General features: G+C 59.0%; 1 protein-coding gene across 2 annotated transcripts in view; it reads left to right on the top strand.

Moving 5' to 3' along the window:
* The window catches only part of RUNX3 (RUNX family transcription factor 3), a 58,329-nt gene extending 39,763 nt beyond the window's left edge, over window positions 1-18,566 (top strand). For both annotated transcript variants that reach the window (XM_042995302.1, XM_042995301.1), the window contains exons 5-7: window positions 1,545-1,649; window positions 12,402-12,560; window positions 17,183-18,566. In XM_042995302.1, coding sequence (XP_042851236.1) covers window positions 1,545-1,649; window positions 12,402-12,560; window positions 17,183-17,706 — 788 coding nt within the window. In that variant the 3' untranslated portion in view covers window positions 17,707-18,566. The remainder of the gene's footprint in view (window positions 1-1,544; window positions 1,650-12,401; window positions 12,561-17,182) is intronic.
* Window positions 18,567-20,855: the final 2,289 nt, after the last annotated feature.

Below are 20,855 nucleotides of genomic sequence, written 5' to 3'. Positions count from 1 at the left end.
CATACCCCACCCACCACTTATACCCCCAGAAGAGCCAAAGAATTAAGAGGTAGAAGGTAGAGAAGAAGGCTGTTTATCGAGGGGAAGCCTTGATTCGCTTGTCACACGGGGAAACCCGCCTCAACATAGGACAGTAGGAGAAAGCACCAGCGAGAGGAAGCACTGGAAATGCAAACCAGCTCGGGGTCAGAAAGCAAAAAGCAAAACGCAAGACAGAAAGGCCACTGAGCTGAGAAACTGATGGCCACACAAAGGGCGGGGAAAGCGCTCAGAGGCTACTGCAGAGCCATCTCCAAAAGGCGCCGAAATGCCAATAGGAAAGCATAAAGGAACATCGAGGCGATAGTTGGCGTTGGGTTAGGACAGAGGATGAACGTGTCAAGACTGTCAGTCTCACTGGGCATGGCCAAGAGGCAAACGGAGTCAGGGGCAGTAAGATCCTCCTTCCACCTTGACAGGCGGCCATGCTGCCGATGGCACCGCGCTGACAGCTGTCACGGTCACGATGACTCTCTGGAGCACCATCTCGCCAGAGAGATCAATGCCCCTGAATACGTCCCAACCCTCTGACTGCGATGAAATCACTCACCACTTCTTGGAATCTTTTCTGAGGAAATAAGCAGAGATGGAGACAAAGATTTTTATAAACGAAAGGTCGTTTTCATTTTATTCTAACTGGTTAAAAAAAAAATTTATCATTTTAAAAGTTTTTCCTCTCTTAGGAATTTTGAATGGAGACTTTGGAGCCAAGTGTCTGTCTAAAAATAGAACGGAGTTCTGGAAATAACAGTTGCATGTACAAATGAAATGTCGGCGGCTCCCAAATCAGCCCGTTTTCAGCCCCAGCTGCACACACCAGTGAGAAGTCAGCAGGGGCGTCAGAGAGTAAGACAGATAAATAAAAGATGAGGCTTCTGTGAGTTGAAATATTTTGCAGGCATTAAAAATGAAGTTTATGAAGAATTTTTAACGACATGAGAAAGTGCTTATGATGTGAGGTTAAATGAAAGAAAACAAAACCAGGGTATGAAAATATGTATTTTGGTATCATTGCAACTCTGTAAATACACATAACCCACACAAAAAAGGATTAGAGGAGAAAACACCCAAATGTTAATAGTGTTTGTTCCTGGCTAGTTGAACCGTGGACGATTTTTCTGTGTTCCCCAAATTTTCTATAAAGATCACTCATTACCTTTAGGAAAAAATATATGCGTTCTTATACATATTTTTGTAGTTATACGTGGGGTGCTCCCCAGCCCCAAATCGCAAGGGTCGCTGGACAGAAGGAACAGCACAAAAGCCAGGAAGCAGGGAGAAAATTAGCAGGGTGGCCAGAGCATGGGGAGGGGGAGGATGATAAAGTTGGTGCCAGACCTCCTGGGGCCCTGAATGCCAAGGCCAGCAGCTGGAACTTCACCCAGAGCCCCATCTTCTGCCCAGGTTCGAAGGAGAGAGATCTGCCCTTTCTGGGAGGGAGACGGGGTGTTGCTAACAGCTCCAGGTGCCAACCTCCTGCCTTTATTCTCCACTCCCCCCCCCAGGGAAGAGTTTCACACTGACCATCACCGTGTTCACCAACCCCACCCAAGTGGCCACCTACCACCGAGCCATCAAGGTGACCGTGGATGGACCCCGGGAACCCAGACGTAAGTGCCCGAGCCACTGAGCCCTCTGGGCAGTGGGGAGGAGGGTCCAGCAGGGGGAAGGGCAGCAGCCGAGGTCAGACAGATGGCAGTGGTCCCCTGAAACGCTCTCATCAGGGGGCTGCACTCCTGGGCTCTACATCCCTGCACACTCCGGGTGCCTGCCAATAAACCCAAACCCAGTGCTTATCCCTGGACTGCTGGAGGCCAGCAAGGACCATAGGAAGGGGTAATGGCAGAATCAGCTTGACCGCCCCCCCCCCAGGACTGCCCACTGAGAGCCAGCTGAGGGAGTATGGATTTGTGATTGGCATCTGTTAGGGAAAGGAACTAGATGGAAAAGTCTTCCAATAGGGTATTTGTGAGTGTTGGGGGTGGGGGGAGGTCGGGCCAGGTTTGCTCTACTCCGTCCCAGCTTCCTCTGCCAGTGGCTGAGGGAGGGAGCCATCAAAAACAGGAGTTGGTCTGGCTGTGAGGCCACATCCCCTCCTTGGAAACTTTCTTTGGATCTCAGTATGTGACTTAAGTCACACGCAGCCTGGGCACTCTGACCCCAAAACCCACACTCAAGAATGCGAACTTGATTCTGCAGATATTTACTGAGCACCTACTATGCGCAGGGAGTCCTGATGTGTGCCTTTTAGCATCAAAGAGAGTTTGTGTTTAATTGCTTCTGCCTGCTGAAGGATAATGCTGTTTGTAGGTTTATGTTATGGGCACTTGAGGGGCAGCTGCCACAGAATGGGCCAGAGGTCTGTATTCACTAAATGAGTGAATGAATGAATGAATGAATGAAAGAAACAGAGAACCAGCTGGCCAGCTGGCCATTTCTGGACTGGCTGCTTTCTGAGCCCTGACCAGAGTGCTCCTTCTGGACCACCCCACCCCCCAACTTGTAACATGCTCAGTGTGGGGTATCGGGAGCTGCCCTGCCTTTCCCTTCCTACTCGTGGTCCTTTAGAGTTTAGAAAACCCTCTCACATTTATTGTCCCATGGGATCCTTACGACAGCAGAGCCAAAGGGTCACCCCAGTTCCAGTGGGGAGAGAGTCCAGGCCAGGGGATGTTGAGAACCTGCCAGGGCCTCCCATGGCCTTTGGTGCTGGGAGGGGCCCTGTCTTCCCAGAGACAGTCGTTGTCGATTTCCATTCCAAGCTGGGTGGACTTGGGGCAGGAAGACAGAATGGGGACTGGAGCCCAGGAGGCTCAGAACAGATGGGGCTCTGCCAGGGTGTCGTCAATGAGGGCCACCCAGGGCTGGCCCCTCCTCCTGGGGAATCAGACTGACCTAGCTCCCCATCTGTCCAATTCCGGGGCCCACTCCGGTGTCTGGCCACTTGGGGAAGGCTTAAAGCTGGGCTTGGTGTCCCCGGATGACTCTCCCTGAAGGCCCTCAGGGCCCCCTCCTCCAGCCTCCCTTAGCTCCCTCATATGGTCTTCAGACCCAAAGACAGGCATCTGCTCTGGCCAGATTCTTGCCAGGACTGGATGTGGATGGGTCCATGCCCCTGGCCTTGGGATTCATGGCCCTGGACAAGTCGTGTTGTCTTTTGGGCCTCAGTCTTGTCACCTGTGAACTGAGTCAGTGACCCCAAGAGTCTCGAGGTGGTGATGTCTGGGAAACCCTTGTGAGCCATAAGCCACCAGGATGCGGAAGACAGCCTGCCTGGTCGGGGATGTTGGGGAAACTGCTGGCCTCTTTCAGCCTCAGCCCCCCCGCCTCCAGGAAGTGGGGTGCTACCACCCACACCACAGGCCTAGAGACCAGTGATGGCATGTGGATAGCATCTGGCTGTGGCAGGGGGAGGGTCCTGGTGAGTCACTGGAGCCATGGTGTTCGGTTATCCCCAGCACCTGGCCACCACCGTGCATTTCCACCACGAGCACCATCTGTGGGTGGTGACTCTTGGTCAGCAGCAGGGGGGCAGCCCAAGCCATGGCCCTAAAGGTATCAAACAGGTGGCACACCACTCCGTCTCCAGGGGCAGAATCAGGACGGACGGGAGCCACAGTCGGCTTCGCTGCGATGATGCAGCACTTAGGAGCCACTCCACAAAGCAGTGAGCACCCAGTCCACAGAGGCGTGTGGCAGGGGGTCTTGGAGCTTGCTAGGAAGGTTCCCAGGGGCCCAGCAATGCCTGGGATCCCTCAAAACCCCCCATGTCCAGCCGTTCTCAGCCCAGAGCTGCCCACCCCACCCCCTCCACCCCGCCTTGAGGGCCCTGGATAAGGGCAGGGGTGTGGCCCTGCCTTTGGGAGCCCCCAGTTCAAATCCCCTGCCAGCTCTTCTCTCCTGGGGTCCCCAGACCTGAGACAGCCCTTCTGGGGGTGAGCTGATAGGGGAAGGCGGTGGGAGGCGGGGGGCGGCAGGGGACTGCACAGGACAAGGCAGCCGAGGCCGGAGGGAGGGGAGACAGCAAGAGGAAGGAAAGAGAAGCCAGCCCGGGAGTTGGGCCGGAGTCCGAGGCCAGGCTGGCTGTGTGACCCGAGGCAAATGGCACCCCTCTCTAGGCCTTTAAGTCTCATTAAAGAGACTTGTTCAAACAAAATCTTAGCAGAAGCTTATTTATAGAAAAGAGCAGCTGTGGGAGGAGGCAGTTCTCCAGGTCTCCCGTCCTGAGGGCCCGCTTGCCTGTGCCCCCGCCCACCCAGGCCTTCAGGTCAGGTCTCACCCGCACCCTGGCTGCCAACCCCACCCTGGCCTTGTCTGTGACCTTGGACAAATCCTCCTCCTTTCCGGGCCTCCGTTTCCCCACCTGTAAGAGGTGAGAGACCGGATCAGTGCTGCTGGTCACCAAGCACTCCTCGTGTGCCAGGTCCCCATTAACAGGTCTGCAACCACCCGGGAGGAGACAGGCCAGGAGGCAGAGCCACTTGCCCAAGGGTGAGTTAGTTTCAGTGCACCCCATGGGCTCCAGTCTGGGGCTCAGGGAAGTGAGGGCCACTTGGAAGGGCCTTCCTGCCTCACTGTGCCTCATCTGTAAAATGGGGAGGATAGTAGCGTCTGCTCTGGGGAGTTGTCCTGAGCGTGAAAGGAGCTTGCAGCTGCACAGCCCGCAGGAAGTACCCAAACCCTCACGGATTATCACAGGATTTCCTTTCTGGGCTTTTCTCCTGCTTTGTGACTCCCAGCCCCATGTGAGGGCTGAGCCTTGTGTGGGGTGGGGGTGGGAGTAGGGGCTGGTCCTGGGAGCCAAGGAGTGGGAGTCTGCAGATCCCTGAGGCCCAGCTGTGGGTTCTGTGGCTGGGTCGTTCCCCTCTGGTGCCCTGCAGAGCATGCCCGATACGCAGCCAGGTGGCTGGCTGGGTTTGAAGGCTAGCTTGGTGGCTTCCTGCCTGTGTGGCCTTGGTTTCTGAGGTTCTCAATGCCGGTGTCCCTCATAGTCACCGGGGGCTGGTTAAAAAGCAGGTGGCTGAGCAGGGTCCAGGATTCAGGCAGGAGGCAGTCCGGTGCCTGGCGATTCTGGCATGGAACCACTCACCCCATCTTCCGGGTTTAGCAGGTGCTGGCACCTGAAAGGGTAGGACCCAAGTTTTTAATCCGGCCGGAGGCAAAGGGGGACAGTTCGAGCATCTTGCCTGTGGGCCCTTTCTTCCCAAAAATGTATGTGGCATGATTTCAACAGGTATTTTCCTGGGCACCTTTCATGTGTCTGGCGCTGTTCTAGAAACTGGGAATGCCACAGTGAGCCCAATAGACAGGCTCCGTCCCACTTGGGTCTTCTACATTAGAGGTGGGGAAAGATGGTATAAATAGTTCTATTGTCCCTGTGGCCACAGCACCCCACGTGATCTGTGCTCGTTACCCCCTGACTTCCTCTCTGACATCCTCCTTGCTCACCCCACTCTGGCCACCCTGGCCTCCTGGCTGGTCTTCAAACTGGGCGGCCGCATCCCTGCCTCAGGGCCTTTGCACTGCTGTTCTCTCTCTCTGAAACAGACACCCCCAGATGCGTGGCTTGTACTTTCCCACCCTGAATGAAGGCTTTACTCAAACTTCCCAGTGAGACCCCCACCACCGTCATGCTGTTTCAAATCACACACACGCACCCACCCCTTACCAGCTTTGATTTTTACCTAGAACCCTGATCACCTTCCAAGATGCAATAGAGTTCACTCATTTATGTCATTTATTTCCCATCTCCGCTCACTATTACATACGCTCCATGGGGCAGAAGTTCTTTCCTCTGCTTTGCCACGTGCGGGCATAGACCCTGGAATACAGACATGAGCGCTTAGTAGGTGCTCAGTAAATATGTGTTGAATAAATGAAGTACCTAAATGATTAGTCGACTTAATCTCAGGTTGTGAGAAGTCTTATGGGGAAAAACAAAGCTGGGGGGAGGGGTAGAGCGCACAGGGATGGGATACCAGGGAAGCCTCTTGAGGAGGTGACATTTGACCAGAGAGGCCCGAAGGAAGTAAGCAAACAGGCTCCGGACGGCACGGGGACGGGGAGGAAGCGTGACCCTAAGCCCATAGCGGGGCCTTCCAGGGTCCTAGAGTTGCCACAATTTCGGTCTCCGCTCCAGGTGTGGGGAGGTAGAGGGAGGCCTGGGCTGAGGAGAGGCAACTCCTCTGAGGAGAGGCCCGTACTCCCAGGGCCCCCTAGGTCCCCAGGGGAGTGCACCCAGCAGGAGGGAAGGGGTTAACCTCAGACCTCCCGGGCTCCCCTAATCAACCCCAGGCCGCTGGAAGCCCCAGTTGCGGCCCTGGGAGGGAGCCGCTTGCCTCCCTGCCCGCTGGCCCCCCGCCAGCCGGTTTCCCAGCCCAGCCACCGACCGGCTTTCATCTGCTCACAGGGGGCCGATTCAAGGCAGACCACCCGGGGCCCAGCACCCGCCTGCGATTCCCCGCGGTTGTTAAGAGTCGGGTGTAAATCTCCTGACAGGCCACAGAGCGGGCCTGGGGCCCGGGGGCCCCACCCCGCAGCTGGGCGGACAGTGGCTGCTGTGTCTGGGCTGTGACCGCACCAGAGCCGGGCCAGGCAGCCGAGGAGGCAGCTGAGTGGCTTCGGATGGGTGAAGGGCCCCGTAATTGGGGCCCACATTGTTCCCGGCAGCCGCCGCTCTTCCTGTGCCCGGCTCTGCTTCTCCCTGTCCCCTGTCCCCTGCCTCCCCGTCCCTCTCCCACCCAGCTGAGGCCGAGCGCCGAGCTGGTCGCTTGCCAGTCAGACCTCACCGCCAGTCACCCCAGCTCTCCTCTCTCGGAGCGCTTGGGAAGCCGAGACCTCAGCCGCCAAGCTTCGTGCAACGTGCTGACCGGTCCAGGTTTGACCTTGACCTCGCACCTCCACTTTCCCACCTGTAAAATGGGGGTGATGGTAGCAGCCCCTCAGAGGGTTATGGCCCTTGTAAACGATATGCATGGCTCACCTAGCACGGTGCTTGGCCCCTCGTAGGTGCCTGCAAAAGTGGTTGCCACTCTCATCACGGGGACTTGTGTTGGGGCAGCACGAAGGCAGGGGGATGGCCCTGACGGTCCCCAAGAAGCACCAGGTACTTGGCAGGTGCAGGGACCCCGTGCCGGCCCAGCTGGTGGTGATGAAGGATGCCTAGGGACTGGTGGGAAGGGAGCCCCCAGCCCAGAATCCAGCCATCGTTCTCTTCCTCCAGCACCGTGTGACCCTGGGTGAATCACTCAGCGTGGCTGGGCCGCAGTATTCCTTTCCCCCGCTTCTGGCCCTTCTCTACACCTGCGAGGCTGGGCATGCTTACCGTATAGACACGTTAAGGAAGAACTATGGCGCCCAGAACGCCTTCCTTGAGGGCCTAGGCCGGACCACCTGTTTAATTCCTGCAGCCTGTCCACACCCTTCGGAGTTCCAATGTGATCTCCATTTTACAGATGAGACAGCCGAGGCCCAGAGGGAGAAGGTGACCTGCCCAAGATCCCCAGTGGGTGAGAACTGCCTCATACAGGCCTGGGCCACTGGGACCTTGCTCTCCTATAGATGAGGGTCACAGCACTAATCGAGGCATGCTGCAGGGACCGGCAGTGACTTGAGCTCAGCTACTGGAGGCTGACAGGTGTGGTGGGCCAAGGTGGAGCCCTACCCAGGTGGCCCCCATCCTCCCTGCAAAGTGTTTTACTTTTAAACACTTAGGGTCTGTCCTGCAGCTTATCCTCACCTTGGGGGTTAGGTAGTATGAAAACCACTTGACCGTTGCGGCGGTTAAGGCCCAGAGGAGGAGAGAGACTTGGCGGGTCAGAGCAAAGCGTGGTTAGAGAGCTGGACGCTCAGCACTGAGCTGCAGAGCAGGGCGGGGCTCCTGGTGGAGTCCACTGAGACCCTCTCCTCTTCTTCCCAGGCCCGTCCTCCTGGGCCCGCAGAGAGTTGCCCTGGGCCCTGGGCCTGGGCTCGGCCCTAACACCCGTTATCTGGAGCCCGTGATTGTCAAAACCCAGGCTCCTTGCTTTCAGGATGGACTCCAGGGAGAGAAGGTGGCCTCAAGCCATCTGTGTGACCTCAGACATGTCACTGACCCTCACCGAGCCTCAGTTTTCTCACCTGTGAAGTAGGGACAGTGAGGAGATGCGGGGTGAAACAAGGCAACGCATGTCAACACCTTAGACGCCGGAGTGGAGGCAGCGTTCAGCAAGCAGGGGCTGCTGTTTTTATTTCCGGCACCGCTAGCTGCTGCTTCTGTCAGCCTACGGGGTGCTGCAGAGGCTCGGTGCTGGGACAGGGGGGTCTTCCTGCCAGGGAGGGGCTCTTGGGGTGAGCCCCAAAGGACAGGAAAGCATTCCTGGCGGGGGCTGTGCCCGAGCTGTGGCTCTGAAGTGTGAGAGGCAGGGCATACTTGAGAAACTCTAAGAACAGCAGCAGCAAGAGGAGAGAGGTGGGGTGGGGGCGTGGGGGGTGGGTGGCCCATGGAGCAAGCAACCCTGCCTCCTTTTCTTCTGGAGGCCCGAGTATGGCCGGTGGCTCCCACCGGTAGTGGTCATCTTAAGCCAGGGACTCTCAAAGCTTAGAGGGGCCCCAGTGAGCGAGCTGTGCAGAGGGGAAACTGAGGCACGGTGTGAAAGGGCTGAGACCCAGATGACCGAGTGAGCGAGGCCAACCCCCCCCCCCACCACCACCACCGGCTCCCACTGTGGGTGGCCAAATGAAAGAGGTCTATTCTGTGGGCCCATCTTTCCTCGGGCACAGGAAGTTCCGTTCTGCTCCAAGTGTGAAGGCCGGGGCCCTGTGGCTCTGAGACTCTCCGGCGCCCGGGCCACGCGGAGCCACCTCAGCTTCCCCCTGCCCCTCCCTTGTTCCCCAGCAACAAGGAAGCAATTCCCAAAGCACTGTGAGAACTCCCACACTCCAGGGGGTGGGCCCTTTGTGACGGCAGCACAGCGCGTGGTGGGGTATATGCTTCGGGGCCAGATTACCTGACTTATAGCCCAAACCGACCACATAGCAGAGATCTCCTCTGGAAGCCTCAGTAGCCCCATCTGTACAGTGGGAGCAAAAAGGAAAGCGTCAAGGGACTTGGTCTCAGGGGTCTGCATGCCAGTGCTGGCTCTGCTGTCCCTGTTTTCTGTCCCACACTTACCGTCGTGGCCTCAGTGTCCTGATCTCTGACGTGGGGGTGATAATCTCACCCTCCCTTGGCAGGAGCTGGGGTATAGAAGTAACCCATGTAGCTGGAGGGCATTTATAGACCTTGTGTGGCCACCATGGGGACACTGCGGCTTGGGGTGGGGGAAAGGGCGTGTGACTTGAGTGAGGCCACCAAGCTGCACAAGTGGCTGGGCCCAACCTCGAACCCAGGCTGGCTGTGAACCCCGCCCTCCTTCCGCTGGGCCGCAAGAGTAGCTGCAAATGCCAGGTACACAGCGTGACTCAGAAACGGGGCTTCGTTCCACAATGGCGATCATCAGGAGGCCGGACGTATCGCACGAGTTTTTGTGCAGCCCCCGTTGGCTCACTTCAAGCTTGTGGTCGACTAAGACACCCAGAATCTTCACACCCAAGCTGCTGTCAGGTCAGTCTGCAGTCTCCACGTCTATCCGGCCGACTTCCTGCCTGTTGAGATCGTTCTGAATTCATTTGCCCTCCAGCTTGTCCACACCACCCTGCTGGTTCTTCAGTGGCCGCAGCAGCAACGGCAACAACATTTCTTCCGAGGCTTATCAGGGCCGAGCCCTGCGGCAGCCCCCTCGAGACCACCTCCTGAGGGGTAGCCATGAAGCAGTCCTCAGGGGCTAAGGTTACACAACCAACCAGACGCTGAAATCTCGAACTTGGAGGCTGTAAACTGGCAGTGTGAGCAGGACACATCCTACGAGTTGGTTTGGGATGTTTCTTTCCTTTTCTTTGTTTTGTTTTGTTTTGTTTCTCGGTATTGGAGTGAATTGCCAGCATAGAAAGCATGGGAGATTTCACATAAAAGCAAGTTTATTGTTCCCCTGCCAAACTGGTGGGTCTGGCAACACTGGGTCCACCCCCACGAGGGCACCCGTCGGCTGGACTGGGGGACAACTGCCCCTCCTGCAAAGGACTCCCTCTTCCAGTCCGCCTCACTCCCCACCCACCCCGAGTGCCTCATTCATGGCCTGCCGGCCCCCAGAGGCCTCAGAGCCCGTAGCCCTGGCTCCAGTTAAACTTACCCAGCCTACATTTCCCCCCTTGCCAAAGGTCCTGGGAGGCCGCGGCAGACAAATGTCCCTTGGGCTCCAGGCCTGGGGCCTCCTGGGAGGAGAAGGGGGGTTCCCGGCTCCTTGGTGACTTGCCGAGCCCACTGTGGCTCCCAGGACTCCAAGTTCTTCCCCAAGAGCCCTCAGATGCCCGTGCGAGGCAGGGGTGTGCAGGGAGCCTGGGCGTCTGGTGCCAGAATCCATTGCATCCCCATTTTGAAAATCAGAAGTCAAACCTGTTCTGAGGCCTCCAACTCTGTCCCCTCATTCCCAAGGGAGGTCAACAGTCATTTCATGCTTTTTCAGGCCCCCAGGATGCCATTTTCCAGGCCTCAGGAAGGATGGTGAGGAGTTCTGTTTTACTTCCTACCTACTTCCCTCTTCTTCTCTCCTTGTCAATCTAGAAAACTCGGCATGCCCCTGCAGACCCGAGGACTCAGGCAAGCCTTCCCTCTCCCTCAGCCCCTCCCCATGCTTCTTCTCCAAGGCGTCCCAGATCCAAAACATCGTTCCCTCTTCCTCACTGTGTGACTGCAGACAAGCCTCTTCGCCTCTCTGAGCTGCAATTCTCTTGGTAAAAAAAGAGAACCTAGCCTCCCTGCCTGGCCTGGCCTCCTCCCTCAGGGTTGATTGGAGTGGAATAGGCCAGCCTCGGGTGTTAGGCTCATGGCTAGTGTCTGACTGATCAGCCCATGCCAGTGTCTGTGCGCTGGAGAGATCCCCAGACACAAAGAGGTGTGAATAGGGATGTTTCTGGGCCGTGACAGGGACATTGCATGTGAAGGAGAGTGGAGAAAATTTCAAAACGACCTAAGCATCCTAGAGGACTGGCTGAGCGAGTGGCAGCCACCAGGGGCTGTGACCAGCAGGAAAAAGGGACATCTGCTGTCATAGTGATCAGCCCTCCTCGTACTTGCTGAGCCCGCACCGAGCCCCAAGGAGGCCCCCCGAGGTTCAGCAGGAGCACTGTTGTTTCTGTGGGGCTGGGTTACTGCCCCCATTTTCCAGGTCAGGAGACAGGTGGTCCACCTGGCTGGAAGAGCGAGTTACAGAATGATAAACCAGCCTGAGACCACTCCAGAGGTTCTTGGGAGAAACTTACTCTGTGTTTTCCATGCATGTGAAACCAAAAGAGGCTGGAAAGAAAGACCCCCCAAACTGATCACATGGAGATTTCTGGGGAGGGGTTCAGGGTGGGTCGAAGGAGTCATTAGCCTTATCTGTAATTCTGCAGTGTGTTTGTTTTTGTAGAGATTCATGTGTTGCTTATGAAATGGAAAATGAATAGTTGAAAATGTGGTGTGGCAGGGGAGGGGTGGTCCCCGCAAGCCTGATGTCATTCAAGAAGCCATGCGGGGAGCCCTCAGCCAGCTGCACAGAGGCAGGCGCACGGCCACCCCAGCCCTGCCCGCACCTCCGGGGCCTAGGAGACGAGGCTGGGGCCCTTCCCCGGGTGGGCTGTGGCAGAGAAGTGGTGGCAGATGCCAGCAGTCTCTCCGCGTGTAATGCCCCAAGCCAGGTGCCCCGGTCCCCTGTCCCCAGCTCCCATTCAGAGGTGGGAGTTCGGGCCCTCCCCATGCCTCCTCCACACGCCCCGGTGAATTTGCCCTTCTGTCTGGGGCCCGGCGAGGACAAGGGCTGTGCTGGGGGGTCTCGGGATGGCTGAGGGCTAGCAGCCAGCTGTCCCAGGCCAGGGCCAATGATTCTTGCAGGGGGGGTGGGGAGGTAAAGGGTGGCAGCACCCCCCCGCCCCGGGGGCTCTCTCCCTCACGCCCACGGGAGCCCACCTGAGCCATTTCACACGGCTGCTGCTTCAGTTTACGCTTGTGCTGCACAGTGGGCTGTTGAGGTTCAAGTGGAAGAACACGTATGCCTACTCCAGCAGGTAGGGGTGAGGCGGGCCATCAGGGCAGCCCATAATGACCGTTCTCTGTGCACGAGGTCTCTGGGGAGCCTCAGAAAAGAGGTTGGTAGTAAGCTGAGGATTGTCCCTGCAGAGGTGTCAGGGAGAACCGCACCCCCCCCCCCCAAGCAGAGTGAGGCATTTCCGTCCCCCTGAGATTCTCAGGAACCAGCTGCTGACGGGCTTCCTCCACCCGCCCCCCCCCCCCAACCAATGCTTTGCAGGGCACCGGCAGAAGCTGGAGGACCAGACCAAGGCGTTCCCCGATCGCTTCGGGGACCTGGAACGACTGCGCATGCGCGTGACGCCCAGCGCGCCCAGTCCCCGCGGTTCCATCAGCACCGCCAGCCACTTCAGCAGCCAGGCCCAGACCCCCATCCAAGGTGCGGCACGGGCGGGGAGGGCAGTGGGGAGGCGGACGGGGGGCCGGGGCGTGGTCCTGCGCCTCCGGACCGAAAGCTCATTCGCTGCACCGCCTTGTTTTTTGGAGGAGGTCGCTGGTGCTCATTTGCTCCTACAGGTGTTTCCTAGGGATGTGCCCCGACCTGGGCTGGGCCCTTCGTTCATTCAGCAGACGCTTCTTTCATTCAGCAGACGCTTACTGACACCCACCACGGGTCATGTGCCGTGCCTGGGGGGTCAGCATGAATAGACACGGTCCCTGCCCTCCAGGAACTCCCTGTCCCTTGAGGGAGATGGGCATTAATCCCACCGTGTGTGTACCCATTAAAATTGGGGCACGACTTGTCTAAGGAGCCTCTGACAGACCAGTCCCAGTGGCCCCCGCTGGAGCCTCTGCTGTGTCGTCTGAAAGAGGGGCTGCCTCAGCCCCGGGGCGTCAGATGTTCAAATGCCAGGGCTGCACTCAGACAACCTTCGTAAACAGCAAAGTGATGTGGCAGCCCCGGAAACACACAGCACCCCGTGGGGAAAGCCCTCCCTTCCCCCAACCCCCTCCCCGCCCCAGGGAGTTCCTCCAAACAGAAGAGGAGGGAGGCATCTAGGCCCAAGCCCCAGACCGTGTCTCTGTCCCCATTGCCTGGGTGGACACAGCAGGCACGATGGGGCCTTGCAGAGCAGACAGGATGCCTGGTACATGGCAGGTGCCCACTAAGTGGCTGGGTGGTGAGTATTTACTCTGCACTCCGGGCCCACTCAGCAAGCGGGTCGGGGCACAGAGGACCGTGCGAGGCTGGCCCCTGGCCAGGCAGAGGCCGAGAGCCCTGGTCAGCAGTGCTGGACAGAGGCGGGAGGGCCAGCTGCTGCTGCTTGATGTGGGTGACTGTTCTTTCTCGGCCTGCTTAGAACCCATCTGGCAGATGAGCGAGTTGAGGCTTAAGAGATTAAGGGCCACTCTTGGGTCACAGAGCCCAAAACTTTGGACCTTTGACCAGGTCCAAGGGCCCCACCGAACCTACCCCCAGGAGCTTCCTGCACTTCTGAGGGCACAGACAAGGGGGCCCCAAGCAGGAAGAGCCTGGGTAGGGGCACAAACTGACTGCCTTCTCCATGCTCTAGGCTGATATGAGGGCTTCCTGGGGCTCTCCACTAAGAGAGACCTTGCCGCCAGGCATGATGTAGTGGCAGGGGGGACTTATGATAGTCCCTCGGGGTGAAGAGATGGTCCCTTCTATTCTGGTGTGGGAAGCTTCCACTCTTGGCCCTACTGAGCCCCCAGGGTGGGGAAAGACCCATGGGCTGGTGAGTTTGAGACACTTAGTAGTTCTTGAGCCCAGGGGGCTGCCGCACAAGGGTCTGACCTCAAGAACCAGTGGGAGGTACTCTGCTCTCTGGGCTCATGGCCCACCCCTGCCCAAAGCTGTGCACGCTTCCATTTCCCACAGGCCAGCACTTGTCAAGGTACAGTAGCCTAACACTCTAGGCCTTTCCCTGCTACAGGCAGAGCTGGGGCCCAGGGAGCCCCGGAATCTAGAAGGTGAGAGTAAACAGTGGCTTCCTGTCCAGCAGCTCCTGGGGAAGGAAAGCCTCCCTCCGCGCTGCCACAGTTGTGTGGATGTGGCTACAGGAGCCTGAGGGCCAGGCCAGAACCCCTACCTGCACTCTGGGGGCAGGGCTGAGCCGGTCCTTCCCCTTCTACTGCATCCTGAAGCAGGGCCCCCAGCCCCTCCCTAATCATCCACAGCAGCCTTTTGTGGCCGTCTGCCCCAGCCAGCTCTCCCCATCCACGGGCTTGTCCTCTCTGGAGTGGAAGGAAGGGCCCTTGATGACCGGGACCAGGAAAGGAGCATGAACTTTGCAGTCAGGTGGACCTGGCTAGGAATCGGGCTGTGCCAGGCTTCGGTCGTGATCTTAGGCAAAGTCCTTCACCTCTCTGGACCTCGGTATTCTCATCAGTAATGTGGGAGGAAGAAAGTACCGGCTGCAGAGGGGTGTCAGCAGGGCTAGATTTGGAGCCCCTTCATTGGTGTTCCCCCTCTGGTGGGATGAGCCTCTGCCTGCAGAATCTATCCTGGGATCATTTTCAGGAACCCCCCCCCCCGAAAACGCTTCTCTTGATGCCCCTTGTGCCCTTTGACCCCCCGGCTTTGGTCACTAGCAAGCAGTGCCGAGGCCCCCAGCCCTCCATACCCCAGCCCCCGGCCCCCTCAGCTGTGGGCCCACAGTGGGGGCTTCTCACAGCTCAAAGGGCTCATTCAGCCACCATGCAGCAGCTGGGGCAATTTGGAGAAGAAAATAAACATTTCCTTCCAGTGTTGGGATTGGCTGCTCCACAGCTGGCCAGCTCCGGTTTCCTGGGGCTACTGGGCTGGGGGTGGGGGGGGGGGGCAGCAGCCACAGGGGTGCTGAGGGCAGACGCTTCCCCCACCGCTCCGGGAGGGAGGCAGGAGAGGACAGTGGCAGGCCAGGCAACTCCGAGGGCCACGTGGTCTCCACAGGCCACACGCACCGGACCCGGGGCCACCTTGCACAGCCTTGTGTGTCCTGGGCTGCAGCCCTACTGTCACATCCTGGGGCCCCTGCTCGGGTTCCCTTTGTTTGGAGAATGCGGCTCCCATCAGGTGGGCACCACTCACTTCCTAGGCTCAGAGTCGAGGTGTCAGCCTCACATTTGGCTCTGCTCAGGGTGCCAGGCACTGCCGACAGAGCCTTCTGCACTGGCATTCTGGGACGAGGGTGGGGACCCAGGCACCTCTGGCCCCTTACATTTCAAGGCAGCACTGACCAGCCGAGGGACCTGTTAGAATGTTCCAGAAGGCTGCAGTCATCCGGACCCTTGTCCCCACATCCACCCACCTCGAGCCTGGGAGCACTGTTCCCTTCTGATTCACAGCCAGGACCAGAATCAGAGCTCGCTGCTAAGGCAGCTCTCCCCAGTGGAGTCAGGAAGACCCCAAAGCCCTGAGAAGTTACAGGCCTCACCTGACATCACACGGCATGTCGGGCAGATCTGGGGAATCAAGAGGCGCGAGGGTACCCGCAGCTCTCTGTCTTCAGAGCAGGCAGTGGCCACCTAGAGCTGGCCGGGTGACAGCGACTGGTCTCCTCCTGAGTCCTCGTTGGTGGGTGGCATAGAGGGGTGGGGACCAGACAGACTTGCCCTCAGGACCACTGCCAGGGGCTCACCTGCCTCTATGCTGCTGTCCAGAGTTACCCCCTCGGCCAGGGTACAAGGAAGGACCAGGGGGAGGGCCTTATCTCTGCAGCCCCTGGAGTGGCCAGTTCTCCTGGGTGCTCAGAGCCACAGAGGGTCACAGCTACTGCAGCAACCCTCCTCGGGCCTCTGCTCTGTGTCCGGTCTGTGCACTTTCCATGTATTAACTCCAGGAGCTATTATTGTCTCTATTTTTCATGTAGGAAGACTGATGCACAGGGAGGTTAAGTGTCCTGCCCAAGGACACACAGCTACTAAGTGTCAGACCCAGGAGAGGTGCTGTGCTGCCTCAGAGATGGGACAGCTGCCTGCCTATCAGACACCTGTCAGGGCTCAGAACCCGAACTCTAGGATTCTGTGCCAGGTCTAATGTGCTGTGTGACCCTTGGGCAAGTGCCTCACCCTCTCTGAGCCTGAGTTTTCCGACTGAAGGGATTAGACTCAGTCCTGAAGCCCCTTTGAATGCTGAGGTTTGGCGGGTCTGTGACTCTAAGAGTAGGGGGCAGAGGCTGAGATGCCCTTGTCTCGGAGTCTAGCGGGGAGCCATCCTCGAGGGAGCTAGCGCAGTGCCTGGGCTGGGTCTCTCCAGGTTAAGGCAGGGTCCAGGCCGCTAAGCCCCTCTGGCTGCCATCTCACTTTGCTGCTGAGGCAGGGAGGGTGGCATCTCATCATTGTCTGGCCTTCAGTCCGCTCCGGCCTACAGGACAGCCCCGCAGACACAGGCCCGGGATGAGGGACGTGAGGGTGGGGGACAGACAGCTGCTGGGGACCCAGCCCCGCCCCTCCCCCCCCACACACACACACCGGTGGGAGCTCAGGTAAGCTAGCCAGCCCCACCTGGGCAGGAGAGGTTGGCACACCCAGCAGCAGAGAGCGGGAAGCAGCGGCCTCGCGATGAGTTCTAGTCCTTTCTGCACCACGTCAGGAAAATCAATCTCTCTCTCTCTCTCTCTCTCTCTCTCTCTCTGCCTCAGTTTCCTTATCTGTAAAAGCAAGCCCCAGCTCCCAAGCTCAGAGCGTCATTGGAGACTGTCTGCACACCCACGGTCTTACCAGCTATTGACAGGGAGGGAGGAAGGCGGAAGCCGCTTCCCCAGGTGGGGGCCACCTTCACCCCCTCGGCAGGCCTCTGCAGCTGGGCTGTGAAGAGAACTCCGTGAGGAGAAAGAAAAGCCCTCCCCGCTCTCCGCCCGCCCAGGGAGGCCCCCGGGGCCGCCTGTGGCCCGGGCACCTGCTCGCGCCCGCCTCCCTGCCGGGGCCGGCCCACGAGCAGCCCAGGGCAGTGAGAGCGGGGGCAGATCTAGAAGCAGGGGCTCCGCGAAGGGCCCGTGCGCCGCAAGCCTCTGGGGTGGTGTCAGGCTGCGACTGACTGTCCCCCTTGCTGTCCCCCAGGCACCTCGGACCTGAACCCTTTCTCCGACCCCCGCCAGTTCGACCGCTCCTTCCCGGCGCTGCAGACCTTCACCGAGAGCCGCTTCCCCGACCCCAGGATGCATTACCCGGGGGCCATGTCGGCCGCCTTCCCCTACAGCGCCACACCCTCGGGCAGCCTCAGCGTGGCCAGCGTGCCGGCCACCAGCCGCTTCCACCACACCTACCTCCCGCCGCCCTACCCGGGGGCCCCGCAGAACCAGAGCGGCCCTTTCCAGGCCAACCCGTCCCCCTACCACCTCTACTACGGCGCGTCCTCGGGCTCCTACCAGTTCTCCATGGTGGCCGGCAGCGGGGGCGACCGCTCCCCCACCCGCATGCTGGCCTCCTGCCCCAGCGGCGCCTCCGTCGCCGCCGGCAACCTCATGAACCCCAGCCTGGGCGGCCAGAGCGACAGCGTGGAGGCGGACGGCAGCCACAGCAACTCCCCCACCGCCCTGAGCACGCCGGGCCGCGTGGACGAGGCCGTGTGGCGGCCCTACTGACCGCCCCGGGGTCAGAGCCCACTGCTCCCGACGGAGGCAGGGGCCCCACGAACCTTCCCGACAAGTGGCCGGCGCAGCTCTGAGGCCCCGGACGGGAATGAGACTTAACGCTCTGGGCCGGTCACGGGCCCGGGGTCCGCGAATCCTGGGCTCCAGAGCCGGCAGGTGGCTCCGAGAGCATCTAGTCCAGCCACGCCGTTGTACAGACAGGCGGGGACCTCCCTCAGGTCACTGCCCCCGGCCCAGATCCTCATCATCTCACCCCACGTGGGGAAAGTCTCCTGCCGCCTCCCCCGGAATGACCTAGCTGTCCCCAGCTACGCCCGGTGCTGTCACAGGGCCCAGGTCCCCTGGGGCGGAGACCATCTCTGTTCCAGACAGAGGTGACGTTTGCCCGCATGGCTTGGCCCCACCCCACCTTCCTCAGAGATCCCCAGCCCTCCCTCCACGTTCATACAAACCGAGTCAGAATTGGAAGGCCTCCCCACCCCTCAGAGGGTTTCTCCTCATTGTATACATGGGGAAGGGACCCACCGAGCGGCCCAGGAAATCGCTGGCAGAGATGAGATGATAAGACCCCCGAGCCAGCTCCCCACCCAGCTCTGCTTCCCTAGAGTTCCCAGCAGCCCAAAGCCACCCCCCGCCTCCCCAGCTGTCTGTGGGTCCCAGGCCCAGAGTAGACTAGCCAATGGCAGCAGGTCCCTAAAACCAGGAAAGACACCTGCAGGCAGGTCCTCCATGCACTTTACCAGCCCAAGGCATTCACCCTCTGTTCTCTTGGTGAAGGGCCAGGGATCCCCCCTTCCCTCTAGGCTGGTCTCGAAATTGCCATTTTTGGAGAGAGCGCAGGGACCAGAAAGGTCCTAGCAGAAGACACTGGGTGAGAGGTCGTGGGGCCGGATTTCAGCGTCCTGTCCCACGTAGGTCCAGCCAAGCTGTGCGCCCCCAGCCCCCAGCCTTGTGGGCAGGCCCAGCCAGAGCCTCTGACAGCTCTCCGTCTTTAACTAGTCTGTGCTCCAAAAGCAGTCTGGAACAAAAACCAGTTTCGAAAGCTGATTTTAGAGAAAGAAGCCTCGAATGTTTTCAGACACACTGTCTGTCACAGGTAAAGCCCTGTCGTAGCGAACAACATCCCCTCTGCCTTCTGAGAGTGTGGAACTGTTGAGCCCTCCACACCTCCCCCAGAGGCCATGGTCCTCCAGCAAGCGTCCCACCGACTTCCACCAAAGGCCCACGTTGGCGGGGACCAGAGGGAAACCCAGGTGATGCTGGAATTCACATCCGTGGCTCGTAGACATTTGTAGGGGTGGAGAGCCGTGGCCGCGTGATGGCGAAACAGAAGAGCCATAAAGGGCCCAGCAGCCTCAGCTCAGCACCCCCTGGGCTCAGAGGTGAAGTATCGCCCCTTTAGCTTGCAAATGGGGAAGCCTCGGGGTTCAGGCTGCATAGAGTCTCATGTCTGAGTTTAATTCTAAAAAGGCGTAAATGGAAAAGGACAAGAAAACCCTTAAGGGCTAGACAGCGTGTGGTTTCTCGTCAGTTTCAGCCACATCCTCTGTGGATGTGACAATCTCCCCTCCTTAGCTGTCGTCTCTGTAATTGCTCTCGGCCTGCCGTACCGCCCCCGACCTGTAACAGCAGCCAGATGATGCACACCGGATACACACTCCGGCAAGTTAGGAAGTCCTTCTGGTAACCTTACTCAGACCTCCCCTGCTGCAGTTTCTTTCGTCCTGTCCTCACTGGAAAAAGCAGTCTCCCATCTCTTGACGATGGCTGCGGGGGGTGTCCTGCTGACTCCCTACACCCAGGGGGGCTCTCCACCCCTTCTCAGGAAGCAGCTACAGACCCATCCCCCTTGGACCTTGCTCGCTCCTGTCCTCTGTGGTTACAGACCGGCCCCCAGGCCCGCGGGGGGAGGCACCCTTGGGTTCCCAGCGCCCAGCACTTTGTAGCCCCACTCTGGATTACCAGCCCTTCCTGATAGCCAAGCCCTGGTAGGGGCAGAGACAGGAAATAAATTGATCCCCCCTCCCGCCCCCTGACTAAAAGCGATGATAGCCATGCCGAGTCCGACTCTAAGGCCCATAGTGGGTACAGAGAGCAGGGGCTGCTAAAAATGGGTCCTTATTTACGAGGCTGCTTTAAAGTTGTATTAGGCAAACACACTGAGTGAGAAAGCACAAGGAAACCGAGGGGTTGTGATACCACGTTACTGTAAGCCTGTTGGTGGCGGGTACAGATCCTTTGTGACATATTGTCACGTCGAGGTGTTAATACCTCTGCCACACACCTATCTTCAGTAAATCCGTCCCGGAGCCGGGAAGAGGGTGGGGAGGGGTGGAAACTGCTTTGCACTATAATTTGCTTGATGTGTTTGTTTTCAATGCACAACTTGCTTGTACAGTAAACTGTCTGTCTTCTGTCCTATTTAACTGTAAAATGGAATTTTGACTGATTTGTTACCATAATATAACTCGGAGACGTGTTGAAGGATCCCAATGCCAGACTTCTAGGGCTGCGTGTACGGGGGCCGGGGGTGGGGGGACCTCCCACCATGGCCAAGGAGGAACAGGGCGGGGCCTGGGGACAGGAATAGGGCTAAACCCCCTGCCTTGGAGACCCGCCCCCCGCCCCTGCACCCAGTGCCTTGGCCTCCCTGCATCCAGCTCCATCAGTAATGACCACAGAGACCACCCTGGGCAAGTGCAGCTGGTGAGGCCCCTTCCTGGCGTGGCTGGCACCCCAGAGGGACATCAGGCCCTTACGATGCCACCACCTCTCCCCCCTTCACAAGTGGCCTGTGACTTTTCACAAGTAGTAGCAGTGTACCCCATGTGGCTCTCGCTCCCCAGAGTGGGGCAGGGGCGGCGGCAGGGGGGGGGGGGAGGAGGTGAAACAGCCTCAGTGAGAGCCCGCGCTGGGACCTGTGTTTGCTAGAACGGGGGCAGTTTAGCCACAATCACAACTACAGAGCAGGCAGCTGCATCAGCTCCCCCGGTTTGCAGATGGCACAACTAAGGTGCAAAGAGGGGGTGTCACTGGCTCCACGTCTCCCCAGAGTTGTTTGTGGCTGACGACGGGGGCTGTGGGCGTGACTGCACGTGGACCTGACTTGGTCCCTGCCGGCAAAAGGGCCTGGCCCCCTG

Source organism: Panthera tigris, chromosome C1 (assembly GCF_018350195.1).
Source record: "Panthera tigris isolate Pti1 chromosome C1, P.tigris_Pti1_mat1.1, whole genome shotgun sequence".
In the NCBI taxonomy this organism is placed as follows: domain Eukaryota; kingdom Metazoa; phylum Chordata; class Mammalia; order Carnivora; family Felidae; genus Panthera; species Panthera tigris.
This window is presented reverse-complemented; position numbering and strand designations above follow the sequence as displayed.